This window comes from Paroedura picta, chromosome 8 (genome assembly GCF_049243985.1).
Source record: "Paroedura picta isolate Pp20150507F chromosome 8, Ppicta_v3.0, whole genome shotgun sequence".
Classification (NCBI taxonomy): domain Eukaryota; kingdom Metazoa; phylum Chordata; class Lepidosauria; order Squamata; family Gekkonidae; genus Paroedura; species Paroedura picta.
The window spans coordinates 80,612,606-80,634,457 of NC_135376.1; the positions used below are offsets into that span (position 1 = coordinate 80,612,606).

Genomic DNA, 21,852 nt, shown 5'->3' on the forward strand with positions numbered 1-21,852 from the left:
GCAGTGGCTCCTAACTTATCAGTGAGGCTGCCACTGAAGTGAAGCGGTTCTGCTTGACTGCTGATGACAAGGTTGCTCCACCGCACCAAAGCCACAATTGGAATGGCTCCACCCACTCTCCCACCCAAGCAGCCTCCTGTTCCCTCAATCGCACCAGCTGCTTGAGGACCTGAGAAGAGCCCTGGATGGGCCAGTTCGGGCCCCTGGGCCTTAACCTGTGTAAGAGGTTTCTGTGGGACTTAAGCATGCTCATCTTTGTTCTGTACACACATTGTTCTGTAAAACCAGCCCTTGTTGCTAGAGAGTTCTATGACCTCAGTCTTCTAGCAAATGATCTATGTCCTTGGACATGTAGGAAGTATCCCAAACAAGGATGCATGAATTTCAAAATTGCTCCCTTTGTTCCAAGTAGATATGTCTGATGCAAACATACAGTCTGATCTGGTATAAAATTTTCACCCATGCAACACACATGGTTTGTGGTTTTGTCCTTTTCGATAAACCTCCAATCCCCACCTCCACCCCAACTATTCCTGGGGGCCCCCCGGAAGCAGGATTCTGTGGGGCATTTTGTGTAATAGCAGGTTGGAGGGGAAGATGAGGAAATCCCTCCTATGGACAGAAATTCTTCTGTCCATTATGTTCATTCCTACACAAATTCACATTGAACCTAAAGACTCCAATATATTCTTCTTCTAATATTCTAATTAACTGGAACAAAGAGTTTCTGTATGACAACATTCTATGTACACCTAAAAGAGCTGAAACAATAATATTTAAGCATCATACCTGGAATGAAATATAAAGATACTGAATCTCAATAATCCAATAAATAGCATCCAACTATAAAGCTGTATTCCACAGAGTCAGACCATGCATGTGTTCCATGCATGTGTTCTACCACTTATATATAGATGCGTGCTCTCAGATTTCAACCAATGTCATCAATGTAACTTGTGAACTTTTTCCTTGGCCACAGGAAGCTTCAGAACAAAATGAAAGAGAATAGGAGGAAACAGTACTTGAAAGAAAGGGCCACTGATAGAACAGAACAGTCTCACAATGACTAAATGGGAAACAAAGGAACAGCAAATTTATAAGTATGTCTTCACCAATGTATGGTTCTGCTACTTTTATTAGCTCCCTAACATGCCCATATATAAACTCAAATCTACTTTGCTTCTGATATTATCCAAACTCTAGTAACGATTGCTTCTGGAATAATGTGATTTGCCTCATTTCCTGTTTACAATGAGATTTTAGGAGCCCACCAAGTGAATTAGTGATTTAATTTTGACCAACAAGCTTCTCCTCTAGATTAATACATCCCTGAGAGCATCTTCTGCTTAGATTAGCCACAATACCTGTTGAAGTTAATATCTGGATAGCTTGAATATTCTGATTTCATCTTGGCATTACGGCGTGGGAAAGTGCAGAAGAAGGCATTTGCGAGCAAACTAGCCGTCTGCTCTTGTGACATCGTGATGGAGTGGTTCATTTTTTGTTTCAGTAGTGGTATTGGCTAGCAAAAGGGCAGAAAGATGTAATTAGTTTAGCAATTCTATATATTAAAAAAAAGCACCGAACAAGGAGCACGAAATTACATTTACTAATTTAGAGCAGAGGTAATCACTGGGAGGGTTGTTAAATCAGCAGCACCATTAAAGTCAAGAGCTGTTTATCCAAGATGATTGGGAAGAGCCTTGTTTGACAAACTGCAGATTTCTAATCAATAACAAAACAGAATGGCAAACAAAGCATTGCTGTCTTGAACAAAATAAAATAATGTCTATAGGAGGAACAGATGGAACATAAGCAACAGTGGAAGAAAAATGAAACATCAAGAGATTGCTAACAGCTGTATTTTGCAGCCTCGCTGTCATACAGATTAGAGAAAATGGGCAATTATTGCAATCACATTTTAACAGCTGCAAAACAAGAACGAACGACGACACAGCAAGCAATACCGCTGTAAAAGAATAACTGAACAATTCCTGACCTTAATTCTTTCACATATATAAGGCCAGAGACAATAAAAAAATAATCAAACTTCAACAAAATCCCCAGCACGTTTCACTAAAAACACTACTGGTAATTTTATGAAGAGCTTACAATACCTGGTGTTATCTTTCTACCTTTATTTGTCTAAAGTACGTGCTGAACATGAAACAACAACACAGGACTCCATACAAGATTAAGCGCTTTATGCAGCCACTTGAAACCTATTGTTAAGAATTTATAAGCAAATCAACATTGGGCATATTCACAGTTGCTGAAAGATCCTTGGAGTCTGTCTATAGATTTGACAGTCTTTCTTATCTCATTCAGTGTTAAATGTTGGATTTCTGAATTCCTGAGTATTCAAGAAGTTTGCATTTCATTCTACTCTTCCTCCAAGGTATGTATTAGGGATGTGCACTGGAAAAAATCAGTATTTTTTGGATTTGAGTTTTCCTGATTCGGTAAAACTTGAATAACCTGAATCACTGATTCAGAAAATCAATTTTTGTTTAGACAATTTGGGAAACTCAAAATCAAACCAGTTTGGTGAATCAGCTGCTGATCCTTCTGCAGGGAGAAGTCTCTTTGGGGATCAGCTGTTTAGCAGATCTGGAAGGAACAAGGCCCATGTAAACACCTCCATCCCAGTAGGATCAGGAAGGCCGGGTGCAGAGCTGACATGTCAGCACCATGCCCACTCACATCTGATCCCAGCCTGCAGCTGGCCCCAGAAGAGTTGGAGAAGCCGACCCTAGCAGGTTTAGAGAAGACTGGGTTTGAGCCCCCCTCCCACAAAGCCCGACAGCCAGCTGATCAAGAAAGCAGCTTCTCTCCTGCCAAATCAGCACTGATTCAAATTTTTCAGGCTTATGAGAATCAAATTGCACATCCCTAGTACATATCAAAAGTTTCCCCATTTTAGTCTTACCACGATCCTGTACAGGTTGTGAGTGTATAGCTGGACAAGACCACTCAGTGAGCTGAGTGGCAATGTGAACCCAGGTCTAGGTCCTAATTTAACTACTACAACCCAATGACTCCAGCTAACGTAAGTCTTTATAGACAAAGAGCAGCTTTTTAGAATATAACGTTCCAGAGATGTGATTATCCTTGCTCATGGGATATCAAAACTGTTTACATTATTTCTGAAAGTGTGTGTGTGTGTGTGTGTGTGGGGGGGAACTATATCAAAAAGCCCAGCTGCTATTATTAGAAACTCAACCTTATTTCTGTGAGCCAGCCTAACGATTTCAATGGGATGCAATGGGGTAACATAATCAAAACATCACTGTTAACAGTTTACGTACGGCTTACATATAGACGTGTTACAGGCAACACTGCCATTCTATTGCACTGAAAGTTTACACAGTATGCTAAAGCAAGGAATAGCTTAAGCACAAAGGTTTCAGATTTGAACAAAAAGAAATGTGCTAACAAATGTCAGTGCTTCCTGGTTGGCCAGACCATCCATCCCACCGGTTTTAATGCTTCCCCATATTGTTATGGATACATAATGTCCTGTGCATTCCCTGGGCCTCAGCTCCATTAGGCAGGGACCACATAAGGCCTTGTCCCCAACCATTCATTACAGTTTACAGGAAATTAATTTGCTATAGAGAATATACTTAAGCTCTTTCTCTCCCCCTAACCTGGGTGCAGATGCTAGGCAGGCAGAGCGCCAGCTTCACCATATCAGGCAGAATTGATTGAAACAAATGTTGAGCTTCTGCGTCTTCGAGTACCTGGAGTGGGAACAAAAGGGACATTTGAGTCTGGCATCACAAAACTCTTCTAGAAGCTTCTTTCTCAGCCCTGAGAGTGGCAGAAAGTGCCATCAAGTTTCACCTGACTTATGGCTACCCTTCCCTTCCTCAAACAGAGTTGATTTACTATTGCTTGCCTTTGCGTAGCAACCCTGCATTTCCTTGGCGGTTTTCCATCCAAGTACTAGCAAAGGCCAACACTACTTAATTTCTGAGAGCTGGTGACAACTGGTTAGCCTGGATATCCAGGCCAGGGCTCAGCGGCCTTGGGCAGTGCTAATTGGTCTACCGCCCAATGGCCCACCCATGGGTAGAACGCAAATGAGAAGTTCATAATTCCTTAAATTGTTTCTGCCCCATCTTTCAAAAGAGAAGTTTCCAAAGTGATATACAGGAAATGAAAGAAAAGAGAACAAAACCCACAAATTAAATAAACAGCAGGAGCCACTGAAACAGGCATAGCCAGTGAAACAGACACATCCTACAAGCAATAAATAAAAGCAGCAGCTACTTAAACAAGAGCATATTTCTCCAGCCTGGCACCCGAAACCTACTAAGTCCATTCCACTTTTCCTACATCAGCACTCCAAGAAACACAGTTGCCATTTTGATTCTTAATAGCTGGGTGCACCAACAGTGATATGCTGCAGAAGTAGGCTGAACATACGCACCCTTTTTTCACATTTCCCATTTTAATTAAAACGTCAATTTTGCCCCCTTTTTAAATGTATAAATATACTTGCTGTTGTGTTAGTTTTTGTTTTGCCTGCATGTTAATATAACCCATCTTATTTTCATTTGTTTGATTTCTATTAAACAGTTAGAATTTGGGCCTAGAGTGCAAAAGGGTATGGAGCATAGGAAATTGCACGAGCCCCACGCCCCTCAGTTCTTCTGGCCTGCACCAGGGGGGGGGGGGGGAGGGAGAGATAATTTAAACTGTAAATTTATTTGCAGGTATGCAATGGGTCCAATAATCAGGGAATAAATTATATTTTAGAATCTCCTTCTAGAAAGAATTTTTGTAATTAAGGATATGGTTAAAAACCCTTTCCCCTTGCTGAATTCTTCTGGCCTGCAGAGAGCGAGAAGGACAGGACTGAAACTTTTACTGTATTTATAGGCCTGAGGAAGAGAAAGAAGTTCAGAACAGCAGCAGAACAGCAAACAATACCAAAGAACATTTGGGGAAGAAGCAGTCCTCCACTTCCTAAGTTGGGACTCTCTTTTCGTTACCTGGGTTAATGGATGCTGGTTGCCGGTAGTTTAAATTTCATATTTTTAAAAGTTTATGCTTTCAATGTCAAAGAGGTGCAACTGCAGTTTTAATGATGACCTCCAGAAAGAATTCAAATTTATTATACTGGACAAGCTGTTTACTGATGGAACAAATATCCATTTTTCCATTGCTCATGGAGGCAGAAACATCATCATCCAACATGTGCGTAACCAGAATCATAAGGATGCTGAAAAGACTCTTCTGGCTTCAATTAAAAACATCAGTTCATTTGTGAGACAATTTGTGAGACATGCTGCTGACAGTGTAAGTGATAAAACTGCAGTAAGTGGAACTCTTGTTCTTATCATACTGTGTGCTTGTCGACATTGATTGTTTGGCATGTACCAAATCAGAAGGAATAATTGCCAATGTTTATCACCACACATACTGAATGAAGAAACAGAAGATTTGAATAAAACAAAAAGCATTACAGGCAGTTTAGATGCATCAAACAAAAAAGACATCAAACTTTTTCAAATCATTGTGCAGTGCTTTTTTGCCAAATTGTGCTGTTCAAGACAAAATTATAGACTTTATTTCTTTACCTGGTGAAACATCCAACCTACTGTGTGCTATGTTGATGGAAGCAAGTGACACATTTGCCTTACAAAACAAAATTGTTGCGTTGTGTGCAGATCACACAAACAATGTGTGATGAAAACTTGAAACTGAACTGATGAGGCAGATTATTGGTACTGGTTGTGGGACACACATTATATGCAATTGTCTCCAGTGTACTATCAACAGTTTGCCAATAGATATTGAATGTTTTCCGGTGAAAGGATATAAATACTTCAATATATACACAGCCACAGTTGAAGAACTTAACAAGTTTTGTGACTTTGCAGGAAACAATTACGCTAAATGATTAGATTGAGCAAGGAAATACAAGATTTTTGTCCTTGGGTACATCAATTGACAGAATTTTAAGCATAGTTGATGGACTGTGTTCTTATTTTCTTTCTCAAGACAAATGTCCTGATATATTGCAAAAATTGTCTGAAGATCTCTGTTTGAAATTGTGGTTGTCATTTGCAAGAGATCAAGTGTCTATGTTCCAAATGTACATTAGCTTAATTGAAAAAGATAATATTTCAGCTACAGAAGTAGCCATGAACATTGAAAATCTTGTAAGCAATTTTGAGTTCAGAAAAAAGTGAAGCGTTTTTAACTACTGATGTCCAAAAACATCTAAAAATGTTAGTAGATTCAGGAGAAATTAATGAGGCTAAGTTTTCTGAAGAAGCTGAGAATTTCTATGAAACCAGCTTAGTAACGGTGGCGAAAGATGACTGGTTTTATGCCTTACTTGGTACTTTCTAGGGTCACTTAGTTGGTTCCTATGGAAAAGAGTAGAGGGTTTTTTTGTACCCAAAAAAGTCTAAATGCAGTTTAAAACTGCCTTCCCTTCCTCTCCCCAAAACAGACACCCTATAAGATAGCTGTGACTGAGAGAACTCTGAGAACTGTGACTGCCCCAAGGTCAACCTGCTGGCTGCTTGTGGAAAAGTAGGGAATCACACAGGATGACAGATTACGGTACATGGACTTTTGGTCTAATCCAGTGGGGCTCCTCTTACACCCTTAAGAGTTAGATATGGTAGAAGTGGACACAGCTTTTAGGTTGGGAGGGAAGGAAAAGAGTTCCCTACTTTCTCACACACACACACCCCAAACAAAATGCTGCTTCAAAGTACTTAGAAGAATTGGGAAGGGTCACGTTCTTAGATACAACCAACACACATATTTTATTTTTTCCCATTTATTTTCCATTCCATATTTTATTTTTCCATGAAGGGTTGGGGAAAGGGGACTCCACCTAAGCTCAGGTAGAGATACAGGCTGTACCACCATCTCAAAAACAAAACAGAATTTCTTCTTACATGACTCATGGGATTGTGCACATGGAATAAGACAGACTGTGCATGCATGTGAGTACATACATGCCAATATTAAATATTTGTACTAAACTCTAAGAAAGTATCTCGGGCTATGAATTAACACCTTACTCACTCACCCTAATCAAAGCATTTCAAACAACAAATAGGTACCGTAACAACATTAAAAAGTACCAGACTCTGAATGTGCCAGACAATCTAATCAGATAACACAAATAAAAAAATGAAAGAGAAGAATCAGAAGGAAAAACTGAAAGACAAGTAGACAAAACTGATCTGGATAGGTGAAGATAAATTCTGCAGCTATTAAATTTCACTGCTTTATTAATGTTTGTGCACATTTGTACTTAGATTGTCTTTAAAAGAAATGCAGCAGTAACAGCTGGCAACCATGTAAAACTGAGAAGCAATAGCAGGAAAAGTTTTCAGTTTTATAGAGAAGCGGGGTGGGGGGTTAGTTCGTGCTACCAAAATTGCATCCAAACCAGGTTGCACTAAACACACTGTGGAGGAAGTATATTAAAAATATTCTACACAATTGTCAAAACAAGGGAAAAATGAAAGGATTAAAAGAAATCAAAATGATTATGACAAAGAGCATATGCAAACCAAGCTCACAGCTGTCAAATCAATCCAAAGAACTTTTGTAAGCTGGAGAGTGTGGCAAAAGTCTATCACCATCGTTATTAGAGGGACAGAAACAATAGTAGCTCTCAGTGGCACCTGAAATTTCAGAGGAATAGGAAAGAAGGTAATAGGAGCAATGAGATCAACTGATGTGGGCAAATACAGAAGGAATATATACATTACCACACATACAGGGAATTTGTGGGACATTTTTTTCCAGTATGCCATTTCTTCTGTTTTACTTGATGAAGGACACCAAAATAATAGCCAACTGGATACTAGCTGCAAGGCATTTGCATGCTTTTGTGCAGATAAAATCTCAATGCTCCACTGAGACCTCCCCCAACTATTGATACAGCAAGGGAACTAGAGGCCCCTTGGCTGCCTCTGGAGGGAGCATTTGATGGCTTCAGGTGGTTCAAGCTGACTGAAGTGAATAAGTTACTAATGTCAGTGAGTCCAGCCACATACATAATAGACCCCTGTCCCTCACGAAAAGGGCTGCAGCAGTGCTGAAAAGGGCTGCTGAAAGGACAGGAAGTCCCCTTTCAGAGATAATCAATCTCTCCCTTTCTACAGGTGTGTTCGCAAGGGGGCTGGAGAAGGCAGCTGTTCATGGCCTACTTTTAAAAAAATCTCTGGATCCATGGGACACGGCCAACTACCGCACATCTCTCATCTGATATTTTTGGGAAAGATGGTTGAAAGGGCTGCCATGGACTAGCATCCCTAGAAGAAGCTTCAGTCCTGGATCTGTTCCCTGGCCATGGGGTAGAGATGACACTGGTCACTCTAATGGGCAACCTCCAGCGACAGTGGATCAGCATTGACCGAGGAAGGTCAGCACTGCTCGTGCCGCGGGATCTCACAGCGGTGTTCGACATAGCTGATCATAAGCTCTTAGCTCACTGCCTTGCTGACACAGGGAAATAGGAAACAGCCTCGCAGTGGCTGATCTTCTTTTCGGGTCGCAGACAGAGAGTTGCAATTGGGGAAAACTTAATGTACTGCTATCAACTCCTTTGTGGAGTGCCACAGGGTGTGATTCTCTCCCCAACATTATTTAATATCCTTATGTGCTCTCTTGTCCAGCTTGTCTGGGAGTGCGAACTGGGATGTCATCAATATGCTGATGACACCCAGCTCTACTTCCTGATGACCAGCTCCCTGGACTCCCCTCCAGAGACTTTTGCCAGTTGCTTGGAAGCAGTGACGGGATGGATCATGCAGAGTCACCTGAAACTCAACTCATGAAAGACACAGGTCATGTGGCTGGGTGGGAAGGGCCGAGGTGAGGAAGTGTGCATACCTGCCTGGACAGTGTTCAGCTTATAACAGTACATGAAGCCAGAAATCTTCAATGCCTCCCTTTGCCTTAATTTGTAGTACATGAGTAGCACAGCTGGCATTCTTCCATCTGTACCAAGCCAATCCACTAGTGCCCTACCTGGCCCCAGAACACCTAGTTTGGGAGTGAAGCTGTGGAGAACATGGTTTGGGGAAGGGAGGGGCCTCAATAGGATGTGATGCCATACTGTCCACCCTCTAAATCAGGCATTTTCACTATGGGAACTGACCCGTTGTCCAGAAATCCACTGCAATTCTGGGAGTTTTCCAGATGCCACTTGGAAGCTGGCAACTCTATATACAACCTACATACTTCTACTATGATCCCAGAGCATTCAGTGGGAAAGAAAATTTCTTTTGTTCTATGAACTGCTTCAAAGGATATATGGGCAGCAAGTTACTTCAGTGACTTTCAAATGTTGCACAAAACTTGCCCTTTCACAAAATGTGCCTCCTGAAGTAGCAATGTAGAAGATTATTTTTAAAAGTGTGAATCTGAATTTCAAGATGCAACCTAAAGCAAATACGTCTCAACTTAATTCAAGGGAAGACATTTAACCTTAAGTGTCTAGCAGACTGGCAGCTTCTGATAGTTCTTCTCCTTTGGGTAGCACCTCCTGTCTTTTAAAACTGACACGTGAATAGAGGCTGCCATGCTTTGCTGACGGGCACAAGCCCTATAGTCTCACTTATCTGGTGACAGATTATGGCACTGGACTTTGTCACAGCTGTCAACATTTCAACCTTTCCCTTCTGCAGCACTGGAGGCAAACACAGCGGCAAAAGCACAGGAGGCTTTCTTCTTAAAACCAAACTTTGGAGTTCCAGCGTTGTAGAAAAAAAACAAGTAAGAAGCACGCCTGTTACATTTATGTCATATGCTTCTCTGGAAAAAAAGCCATTCCCACTATATCCCATCTTTTCCAGCCCAGCATCAAAACATCCTTCCTCTATTTTCCTGGAACAAACTAGTGAACTCTTGGGAATGAGAAAAGAAAGCATTTTGTGTGTCAAGTCCAAAAATCAACTAGCCGTGTATGTCTCTTGAATATCAGGATCCAGAGGCCTCTCTTGCAGAGTTCTGGCAGAACTATATACACCCCGACAATTTAAAAGAGATCTCTTCTGAATAAACTATGCAGATCATTACAAATAAGCTCTGCAAGATAACAGAAATGGAGCACTGACTGAAAGGTGGGAGAGAGCAACTGGGAAAAGGGCTTTTCAGGGGAAAGGAGGTCTCCCTGTTGCAGAGAAATACATGGTGGTCTTTGTGGTAGAAAGTGCTGCCGAGACACATCTGACTTCTAGTGACCTAAAGCAAGAGGTGAACAGAGGGAGTTTGCCATTGCCTCCCTTTCCACAGCAACTCTGGTCTTCCATGGTGGTCTCCATCCAAGTACTAACCAGGGCCAACCCTGCTTAACTTCTGAGATGTGACGAGACCATCCAGGTCAGGGCCCAGAGAGCCTCCGGGGAGGGCGGTATAGAAGTATGATAAATAAATAAATAAATATGTAACCTCTTAACTCTCCCAACTGCTGCCACCCTGTAACATCCCTCATCACAGTACTCCTGGCACCAGGGTCACCCTAGGAAATGCATGTCACATTGCAAAATATCCCTGAAAGTAGCTCTGCTAAGGAAGACGATTCTGAAACAGGAGACAATATCAATAATCCCATGCCACAATTACACCAGCAGCACAATCAAGTCCAAAACAGAAGGCTGACTACATTACACCTCTGGAAAGAAGGGACAACATAGGGGTTGGCTAACAAGAAACACAGCTACCTTCAGTCGCATTCATCTGTGGTATGGGCTCGGGTCAAAAGTTCTTCTGCAAGTACAAAGTGCTTCTTACAGAAATGGGAGTTGTCAGTTCCTGAGATTTCTTGGGGGGGGGGGGGTCGTCCTATACCCCGGGTGCACTTCAGTTGGGATAGACATAGCTGCCCATAGTGGCCCATAGTACTGTAATGTAATGTAACAAACTCTCTATTTTGAGTGGAAATGTTGGGGGGTCGTCTTATACGGCCAGTCGTCTTATATGCCGGCAAATACGGTAAAGGTAATCCCCTGTGCAAGCACCGAGTCATGTCTGACCCTTGGGGTGACGCCCTCTAGCGTTTTCTTGGCAGACTCAATACAGGGTGGTTTGCCATTCCCTTCCCCAGTCATTACCGTTTTACCGCCCAGCAAGCTGGGTACTCATTTTACCGACCTCGGAAGGATGGAAGGCTGAGTCAACCTTGAGCCGGCTGCTGGGATCGAACTCCCAGCCTCATGGTCAGAGCTCCAGACAGCATGTCTGCTGCATTACCACCCTGCGCCACAAGAGGCTCATATATTACTTCATACATTATTTAAGAAAAACCTATCATGTAATCTGAACTTGTAAAGTATTTTACAAACAGGTATTTTAAAAAGGACATTCATTGAGAAGTGAAGATTGGTTGTTGTTTTCTGTTGAGCGTATACCAATATTTTTGCTTTGTAATGTATATAAATTTAGACCTTGCCTTTCTGGCCTCTTAAATAGCTAACTAAGCATAACAAATTAAAAATGTACTTAACAAATTTAAATTAAAACTGTACATAACTAGCTGAAACAAATCATTAAAAAATTCAAAAACACAAAAACAAGTAAAACACTGGACAAGGAGGAATGTACAAAACAGTTCAGATTTTCTTTATATTATCACCAATAAATACCAGTCTTCGAATTCAACCTCAGAAAATGAGAATTTATATTCATTCAATTTTATGATTAAAAAAAACATCTATTGGAAATAAGGATTCTTCTGATTACTTTTTCTTGCTGTGTATAAAAATACTTTAGAAAACTTTATTTGGACTATGTTTTATCCATCTCCTATTAATGCTGCATTGGCTGGCAACTAGACTTGAAATAAAGTGGAACTATGGACTATATCTATCTTGCCACCTAAAAGGTGACAGAATATTGACAGATCCCATTTTTTAAAACCCTCATTTGAAAACAAATTTTACGTCTCGGGAAGGAGACCTCGTTTTCACAACACTGTTTCCCACTTGCAAGAGAAATTACTCAGGAGAGTTTTATCAAGGTTAGCCCATGAGTGATTGCTTACATGAAACAAGAGTTTGAATTCTAGTCTCTATAGACCTGCATCAGCAAGAGTCTTGCTCACTGTAACAGGCATTTTGCCCGGGGATCCACCACGAGAACTGGATTGTCCAGGGGATACAAAGAGCTCAGATTATAATATAGCTAAGATCGCTCAGTCAAAGGGATTTGATTTGCAGATACAGAAAACAAATACCCACGCAAGAAGAACTCTGCTCAACACTGCTGTAAGTAATGACCTCTTGATACAATAAATTGATCTTCTCCTGAATGCAAACACTGGGCATGCCTGACAGCCTGGGGAGTACCATGCAAGAGAAGCAGGGGGTGAAATGATGCCGGCGAGTTTCTAAATCTAATCCTGACAGACCATCAAACCAAACAAACAAAGCATGTGACATAAAAACGCCAGATCACTCTATCCATCACAGAAAGATGACAGGATAATCAAATTCCCAGAAGGCGCAACAGCATGTAAAAATGGCTTCACGGTGTCTTGTTTTTCCTCCCTACTTTAGACCAGAGAATGCTGACTGATTGAACCACAGCCCCCTACCTGGGAGCAAAAGCAAAGTCTGCCATACATCAGGTGGAAATTCCCCCCCTTACATACACATCCTCTGTTTGAAGGATACAACAGGGCTTGCTTTAGTTAGGTTATTTTTGTAAGTCAGTAAAACAGTGGGCTGGAATTGTTCTGATGGGCCATTGTTTAATCATCAGTTCTTCCTTTTATTTGAAACAGAAATTCAGCTACAAGAAAAACCAATCCTTTTTTTTTTTTAATGCTTACAGCCTGACAAATTTAAACATAATTGCTGGTATATCTCAACTTGAGGACATACTACAGGGTTATTTTTCTCTGTAGAAAAGCACCATGCCTCAGCAACACAAGAGTTGCTTTCAAACGATATTATAAACGGAATGTTTATTACAGCATCAAACAACGAGAAATCCGGGCAGACTTCACCCCCACTGTAACACTTTTGGCAGCAACATCCCAGATCATTAAGATTCTGCATTGCTAAGGGGATTCTGGTAAAAATAAAGAAGAAGAAATGGGAAGTCAGAGGATAAGGAGAATTACCTAATTCAGTCAGCACTCCTCTTGCATATCAGAGGACCCTTTCAACTTCTGTAACCTGCTAATCTTTTAAAGACCTAAATGATCTGAGACCTTCATACTCTCAGGACTACTGTCCCAATACAATCCCCTTTGCCCCCGCAGTCATCACCACAGGGCCTACTGCAGGTGTCTGGTGCATGCATACCCTCTTATCTACCTGAGCAAGGCCTTCTCAGTGGTTTCCCCTGTCCTCTGGAACCAGCTCCCCGAGGAGGTTCAAGCCCTGTGGGACCTAATAAGTTTCTGTAGGGCATGCAAGGCTACCTTGTTTTGTGCAACACTGAACTACCTAAGAGAATGGGTGGGCCAGCTGGCTGCCCAGATTTGTTTCAGTGCTGATGACTGGTTGAATTCTTTAATTAGGTTGTGTTTTATTGTATTTACTAGCTTCAAAGCCCGTTCCTAAGAATGGGCCTTGAAAGGGCCCCCTCCCCTGGCCAAGCAGCTTAAGGTGGCCTTGGGCAGCAGCTTGCAGCCAGATCAAATGGGGCAGGTGGAGGCTGGGCCCTTAACAAGCAATCAGCAGGTCAAGAGGCCCTCGTTAGGAGGCCCTGCACCACGATCCTTTGGCCAGGGCCTCTCCCTTACCTGCTGCTGGCTCCAGGCACTGAGGCGTCTGAGAGGCTAGAGTCCAGGGCCGGTGGACGGGAGCTGCAGGGGCAGGGCCAATCAAGGCAAAACTGGCTGCACCCTGATTGGCCCAATTCCAACTTGGACAGCCGGACACATCCCACCCCCTAGGCTGTTTCATAAGTATACAGAGGAACAACAATGAATAAGGATATCAGCTTGCTTATCTATTTTTATGTTTTAATGCTATGTTGTATATATTGCAAATCACTCCAAGTACTCTGTGGAAGAGAAAGTGTATGTTATAATTTGAATCAAATAAACAAATAAATTCCCGGCCAAATACAGTTTTGTAAATGAAAGAATAATAGTTTCAAAGAGATAATTATTTTATTCCCTTTCACTATCAACTTGCCACAAACAACTTACTACAGGAATGAATGGAATGGAAGGTTCAACTTGAACTTTGCACTACCATAGCAGCATGTGCGGGGCCTTACTATAGCTTGGTCTACTAGCTCCAATCCCATCCACATAAGATGATAGCATCTCGCTTTAACAGTAGCAGGTCCACGGTCATAGGCCTGTGCTGAAATGGGCAGAGCTCCCAAGAACTATGAGAACTCAAAACAGATAAGCCCAATAATTCCCTGAATAATTTTTTTAAAATTATTAAAAAAAAAACATTTTGTAATAAATATGTGCATTTTTTGCATAACTGATTAGTTTTAACTTTGTATGTGGAGATATGCATTATTACATCTCTATATTTTGATTGGTTACCTTTGGGCAGGGGGGACAGTAGCTGCCAAACATCATTGCCTGTAGAGGTTTTGGGCTATTCAGTTACTCTGATGAACAAATAGCCAATCTTCACTTTTCAATCCAAATGGACCTTCAGATAACTGTAGCGCATGAGATACATTTAAACTTGAAAATTGGTACATATGCAGGTGCTTTGAAGGACTATTTGAGAAATAAGATTCTAGACAGCATACACTGCAGTACTACAAGAGTTCTGAGCAAATCTCCTAAGGAGAGTTCCCAAACATGTTTGTGTGTGTGTATGTGTGTGTGTGTGTGTATGTAGGGGTACAAACTTTATTGGGGTGAGGATCAAGTCGCTAGCCCACTGCCTTTGCTAGTCCATTTAGGCCTTTAAGAAATAAAGGGCTTTTTTAAAGTCACAATCCACGGGATCATGCATGTGTGGAAGCCCATGTTGCAAGTCTGCCGCAGGCCCAGAGAAATGATGCTTGCACCCCATTGCAGGGAGATCAAGATCCTTTAAACTCAACTCTGCATGATATTTTTTGGCATAAATATTATGTGTCAAGCTAATACCACTGCTTCTTATGTAGTGACCACCTATTTTACAAAATTACAGAGGTCGATCTGTTTCAGCAAAAGAAACCAAGATTCTTGTGGTGAAATCTCTGATCCTGCTGTGGACCACCACAATTCCAGTCCATCCCTCTTCCATGTGCTTTTGTATCTGCACCTGGCACAAGAAAGAATGGTACCCAGGGCATCTCTTGCCTCTGCCCTCCTCCGCTGATTTATATTTTTCTTTTTTGTGTAGGTGGATGATTCCTATGTTTGACTCCAAGTATCCCTCTCATTTTAGCCCAAGATATCTCAGCCAATGGTCCAAATATACAACTACTCACACCCAATCTTTTTCTGTGATAAAGACTATCGATGCAACCCACATACAGCCTCAAAACATGGGTGAAGAGATGCCAGTAGCAAGCTCCTTTTTAATGCTGATCCATCTGAACTGTCTGAACGAGGTGGGATGGGATAGATTATTTGTGTTTTTGACCACTTGCTTGTTTTATGGTAAATTGGGGGTTTATTGTATTTTAATGTTTTATTCTGTGAACTGCCGTGGGTTCCTAGTAAATGCGGTGGTATATAAATCGAAATGATAGCTAGGGAGACAGAGATTTAAAAAGAATGGCATTATTTGGTTTGAGTCTATTGGACTAGTAGGAATCTGGGATTTTTTGGAATTCCCTAATTTTTCAGGCTCAGCTATTCTCTGATCTCTAATCAGTTTAAATACTGGTAAGGTATTTTTGTTTTCTTTTTTTTTCCTTTTTGCTCGGTTTATGTTGAATGCACACCTACTTGCAAGTTGTTAGAACCAATTGTTAGCATTGCAGGATGTGGGGAGAAAGAACAGCAAGCTCAGCCCATTCTCCCTCTTCAGTTATCATGTGAAATTAATCCAGCAGGAAAGCATGTATGGCTGTCAAGTTCATCCCATTCCTCAGGATGGTTTCCTGATTAGAAAGCGCAAGAAAGGACAAGGTAATCTTCAGGGAGTGGGGGTGGGGGGATTACACTGGATTATGCTGAGAAGACTCTTATTTCGGGGTGTGGAGGAAGAGGAACCTTTGACATTTATCTAAACTATAAATTGACATTTGGAAAAGGAAGGAAGGAGACAGCTTACAAGACAGAAGTTAATTTGGTTTTTTAAAAAAGATTTCCTTCCTGAGAGGTAGAATATGTCTCCTGCCAATCCAAGGCTACAGTGATCTCTCAGGTGTATCCTTCTTGACAACTAACGCTTCATTTTAATGATTTCCATAGTTTTAAATAAATCTCAAATGTTTTATGAGACTGGGTAATGAGAACTTCATTTTATGAGATTTAAAACATACATTTCCATTTTCAAACAAAACATGAGACATCCCACTAAGCTCCTCCCGCAACTGAGATTCTTATCCCAATAAGCACCCCAAGAGGTATGAATAACAACACTTCTCTACCAGATCCTTCCTCACCGCAGCTCATTATACAGACCATTCTGGTTTAGAAGATTTGATGTCAGAGGCAGTGATGCTTCCTTCTTTCTAAGCAGATCTGACACATTCTCATGGACACTCTTAGCCCTATAATCTTTTCCAATGTTTGGGCAGGTTGACACTCAAGGCTACATCACCAGGATCAAGAGGATGTTAATGAGAAGGTATACACAATGATGAGAGTAGAACAGCATGGCCTTTCTAGGACGCCATCAGTAGTCAGCTGTTCTGCAGCTTAGCAGAGCAAAAGCACTGGCTGAGAGGGGACTTCGTACCCGTCTCCCAGGTCCTACCACAGACTTCTGTCTGCATTTAACCATGCTGCAGAAGACACAGGCAGAGCAAAGACCCTTTCTGTTGTTACCCATTTCCTTGCTAGCCACCTTGGATTTCTGTTTTGTAAAAGGAAAAAATCAAGTTGCTTCAGATTTGTCCAAGCTTGCACTCTGTGTGTGTTAAGTGCAATCAAGTTAGTTCTACTCCCTATGAATTACTGACCTCCCAGAAGTCCTATTAACAGCCTTGCTCAGGTCTTTCAAACTGAAGTCTGTGGCTTTCTTGATTGAGTCGCTCCATCTCATGTTGGGTCTTCTCTCTTTTCCTACTGCCTTCAGCTTTTCCTAGCATCATTGCCTTTCCAGTGAATTGTATCTTCTCATGTGCTTGCAAGTAACTCCCTGCTTATGTTATCATACAGGAACATGTTTTATCTCAGCTGTGTATTTTCACTTCTGGGAGGGGGGTCAAGTCAGTTTCACTCCCCTCCATACTCTGAATGCTCCCAGATTCCACAGACATGTAAGTTTAGTAAGTGCCCTAAGGAAAGGAAAGAAATTCCACTTCCTATGCTCTAGGAAGATGTCACATACAGAGAAACAAACATGGGACTAAAAACTTACAGAATCTAAGCTCGTAGAAAGTTATCTGCTTCAGCACAAGCAGCATAAGAATTTGAGAGAATAAAGCTGGTTTGTCATTAGTATAACAGCAATCTGTGTTATTTTCCATAAACAATTTTTTTATTTATTTAAATTATTTATTGGCCATCTCTCTTCCTGTAGAGCTTGAGGCGGCTTACAAGATTAATAAAATATGTAAAATATTTTTAAAAACATAAAATCAAAATTTTAAATGTGCTAAATAATGCAGTCTTCCATTGTCTTTAAGGCTGAAAGTGCAGGTGCCAATCGCCCCTCTCTGGGAACGTTGTTTCATAATATTGGGGCTGTCACCAAAAAGGGCCCGTTTTGTGTACCCGTCAAATGAGCATCACTGATTGATGGGAAAGTCAGGAGGGCTTCCACTTGTGATCTTAATCCCCAGGCAGAAACACATTTAGATAAAGATGAGAGAACAACAGCAGCAGTATGCTATTAAGCGACAACTAATTCATGATTTTATTGTAATTACTGTGATTCTTTTTATATCTGTTGTAAATTTGATGCACCTAATCCAACATAAATATCAACACTAAGCCTGCACTTTATTTTATTTAACTTTTAAAATGCTTATCTCACATATTTGATACAGTTTACAAGGAAAAGTAAATTTTTACAGGTTTTTGATGAGAGTGTTCATCTATCCAGATGGAAAAGAAGAGATCTCTCCATTCTATGCAAGGCCATTTCCACTTATTTCTGATTTTATTTTGTAAAAAAGCATGACCTGGTATTCTTGAAAGCATGTGAACCAAAATGAAACAGAGCATGGAACAACTGGATAGCATATTCTTTTGCCTGGGGTCATCTTGATTCAAGCTTAAAAGCCTATGTCCATATCACTGACCTCTTACAACACAGCTTAGTTCTGTACAGACAGTTATAAAAATGATTAATCAAGGAATCAGTCACCAGGACAAAATGCTTGTAGATTGCCATTTATTCTGGTGTTATTTACTAAAGCAAGCATTTAGTACAAGTTTTGCATATATACCCTTCGTAAGGTACCAACATGTGGACTGCATGGGGGTAGTCTGCCTTCCCTTTGCTTCACAAGCAGCCCCTGGTTCTTGCAGAAGCTTGACAAATAATGACCTTTATTCTTTTAGAATGTACAGGAATATTTGTGCGGAATTTCATGCTTTCAGCATTAATAAAGGGTTGGTTATTGGGCTATCAAGATTTTATCCAGAATAATCCTGTGAACAGGACATGGGATCATAATACTCACCTACTGCACTGATTAACACAGGAGGTAAGATCTTCTGTACTAGACAACCTTACTAGAAAAGCTTTTATCCTGGAGGACCAGGGAGAATCAGTAAATACAGAAGCTTCTGGCTTCCAGGAGGATGTGTGAGAAATCTTGAGGCGATCCCACAGTTTTCAAGAGAGAGACATTCAGAATTGGTTTGCTCTTGCCTGCCTCTAGGTCACGACTCTGGTATCCCTTGGAAGTCTTTGATCCAAATACTAGCCAGGGCTCAACTTGCATAGCTTCTGAGAGCTGTCAAGACCTGTCTAGCCTGGTTTATCCAGGTCAGAGCTATACACAACAAGACTGTTAGCAATTCAATGAAGAGCAATACAAGAGGACTACAAGACAAAAGAAGGCAAAGACAAACATCAATAGGGCAGTAGGAGAGTGAACATTTATTTATGGGATGCTAAAAAGCTCCTATGAGTTCTCCCATAGCTTCACCATAGCTTCTCTACATTAATTTATTGGGCTTTCCCTACGGCTGTTGAACTCACTGAAAAATCGTTTAGGAGTGATCTGATTACTTTTAGCTATAAATAGACAGACAGTGCCAGTGTGAGGTCAATAGTTAGACTGTTGACTGAGGATCTGGGAGAACCAGGTTCAAATCCCCACTCTGCTATGAGAACCTGGGCCAGTCATGTTCTCAGCCCAGCCTTCCTCACAGTGATGAACTAGAGGAAAGAAAACAATGGAGGCCACTTTGGGTTCCCACCGAGGAGAAATGCGAGGGAAAAATTAAGTAAATAAATAAAAATAAGAGTCTTACAGTGCAATGTTATGCAGAATTACTGCAGTTAGTCCCAGTGACTGGTTCAGTTCAGACTGGTGTAACTGCAAAGGACTTGTGATTTGACTTTATTTATACACGGTCTCGACAGAACAAGCCAGGGCTAAAATGCATATTAAGTAGTCTAAATCACTGTAGGTAAAAGGATCCTCACACCGCAAGCAGACCATAACCATTTCAAAGATAAAGTCTCTTTCGTTAAAAGCCTGCATAAAATTTCAGCCTAGCGCTTAAAAGAAAGGAAGCCAAGCGCCAGACAACCCTCAAAAGGGAGGGCACTCCAAAAGTAAGGAGCCACCCTGGAAATAGCCCCATCTCTGGCCACTAGCTACTTCATCTCTTAAAGCAAGGTTACACAAGGCAAGGGCTTCCAAAGGGGCTGAATAACACAGGTGGAGGCAGTCCTTGTATCGCCAATCTAGCCCTTACTACTCCAGTGAACTCTTCATTGGGCTTACAACCTGACCCATCCCTCTGATCATGCACACTTGCCCTGAAACTTATACAACATTTCCCCATTTAAGTTGAAACAACAGTATTCAAAACTTCTGGCAGAGATTTTTTTTTCTTGTAATGAAATGGCTCCCTCTTCTGTCAGTCCTTTTTTTTTTTTAACAAAAACTATTACAGTATAGATAACACATGCACACACTTTTCAGAATTCATTGGGAGAGAAATTATTTTCTCTAGCATAATTATGCATATATTAACACACTGTTCAACGCACTGCTTGGACATTTACAAAGCGAAATCAGCTAGGAACGTTTCTACCAAGGGCAAAACCCAAAAGTGTACTTGAAATTGCTCTAAGCCTGTATGGTGTCCACCCTCAGATCCCCAAACTAGAACAGAATCTTTAATAATGTTATGGTTTGAAAAAGACCAGTGAAATGCCATATGACTCCAAATTTACAAATACATTGGATTCCGAAACACTATTTTCACTAGTATTAAAATTACACTTACAATGCCTGTTCGTTAAAGGGAAAGATATTTCTACTAGGCAGGCCAAAAACCCAGTAATGTACTTAGGTTGATTTTAACTTGTCAGTTTTAAATGAGAGCCAGTTTGGTGTAGTGGTTAGGAGTGCGGACTTCTAATCTGGCAGGCCAGGTTCGATTCTGCACTCCCCCACATGCAACCAGCTGGGTGACCTTGGGCTCGCCACGGCACTGATAAAACTGTTCTGACAGAGCAGTGATATCAGCGCTCTCTCAGCCTCACCCACCCCACAGGGTGTCTGTTGTGGGGAGAGGAATGGGAAGGCGACTGTAAGCCGCTTTGAGCCTCCTTCGGGTAGGGAAAAGCGGCATATAAGAACCAACTCTTCTTCTTCTTCTTCTAAATTGTTTTTTTAACTGAACGTTACTGTATATTAATGACGTTACTTCTAACATGCTTGTTAAGGTTTAGGTATTTATTAAATTTTTTAATGAATGGTTCATACAGCAATTGAACAATGTTTTAAGAGAGCAGGATCTGGGGTTCTGTATCCTGCTTTTTATTACCCAAAGGAGTCTTAAAACGGCTTACAATCGCTTTCCCATCCTCTCCCCACGACAGATGTCCTATGAGGTAGGTGAAGCTGAGAGAGCTCTGATATGCCCAAGGTCATCCAGCTGTCTGCATTTGGAAAAGGAGTGGGGAATCCAGCCTGGTTCTCCAGATCAGAGGTTGCTACTCTTGACCGTAGCTCCAAGCTGATAATAACATTTTAATATCTCTCACACCACCCCTGTAAAGTAGGCCATTTGTTATCATCTCTATTTCAAACTGGAAGTCAAAGAGGAACTCAGTTACCTAAGGCTACCCTGCTGGGAAGAGATTTCAGCTGGGGAGTTCTTAGCTCAGAGCTCACACTGTCAGCTCCTACGCTACACCAGTTCGGCTAATTGCTATTTTAAAATAAATTGTTCCAATTATAGACTGTTACTGAAGCACTGCCGAGATATTCCATATTACAATACTTCTTGGTTTCATGAATTCCTAAGGAACAGCCTATGACTCAGTTGACGTTGGTATCTATGCATACTCCCCTTCTGTGACATTAAGGAATTCTGGATCATAAATTGTTCTTGATGGCTGCTCTTTATCACAGGGCTTCTGTTCTGCTTCTGATCCAGCCTGCTGGCTGATTAAAGCATTTGGTAGCAGCCAGAAATACTGTGTGGGTTTCAGTGTTTTGAATGCTCTTACCAAGCCTCCATGAACACGCAGATCGAGAATAAGTCTCTGGCTCACAGGCTTTCCCTCCAGCTTTACATTGTAGGGTCACTGAGATGCTGTGTCTCCCAGTGTAATTGTTAGTGTGCAAATCTAATTCCAA

At 41.3% G+C, this 21,852-nt stretch overlaps 1 protein-coding gene across 1 annotated transcript in view; it reads right to left on the reverse strand.

The window, feature by feature from the left end:
• Positions 1 to 21,852, reverse strand: part of PARG (poly(ADP-ribose) glycohydrolase) — a 91,655-nt gene that overhangs the window by 42,806 nt on the left and 26,997 nt on the right. Inside the window, exons 8-9 of the mRNA XM_077350570.1 lie at positions 3,651 to 3,743; positions 1,365 to 1,522 (exon numbers count right to left, since the gene is read on the reverse strand). Of these exons, the coding sequence (XP_077206685.1) occupies positions 1,365 to 1,522; positions 3,651 to 3,743 (251 nt within the window). The remainder of the gene's footprint in view (positions 1 to 1,364; positions 1,523 to 3,650; positions 3,744 to 21,852) is intronic.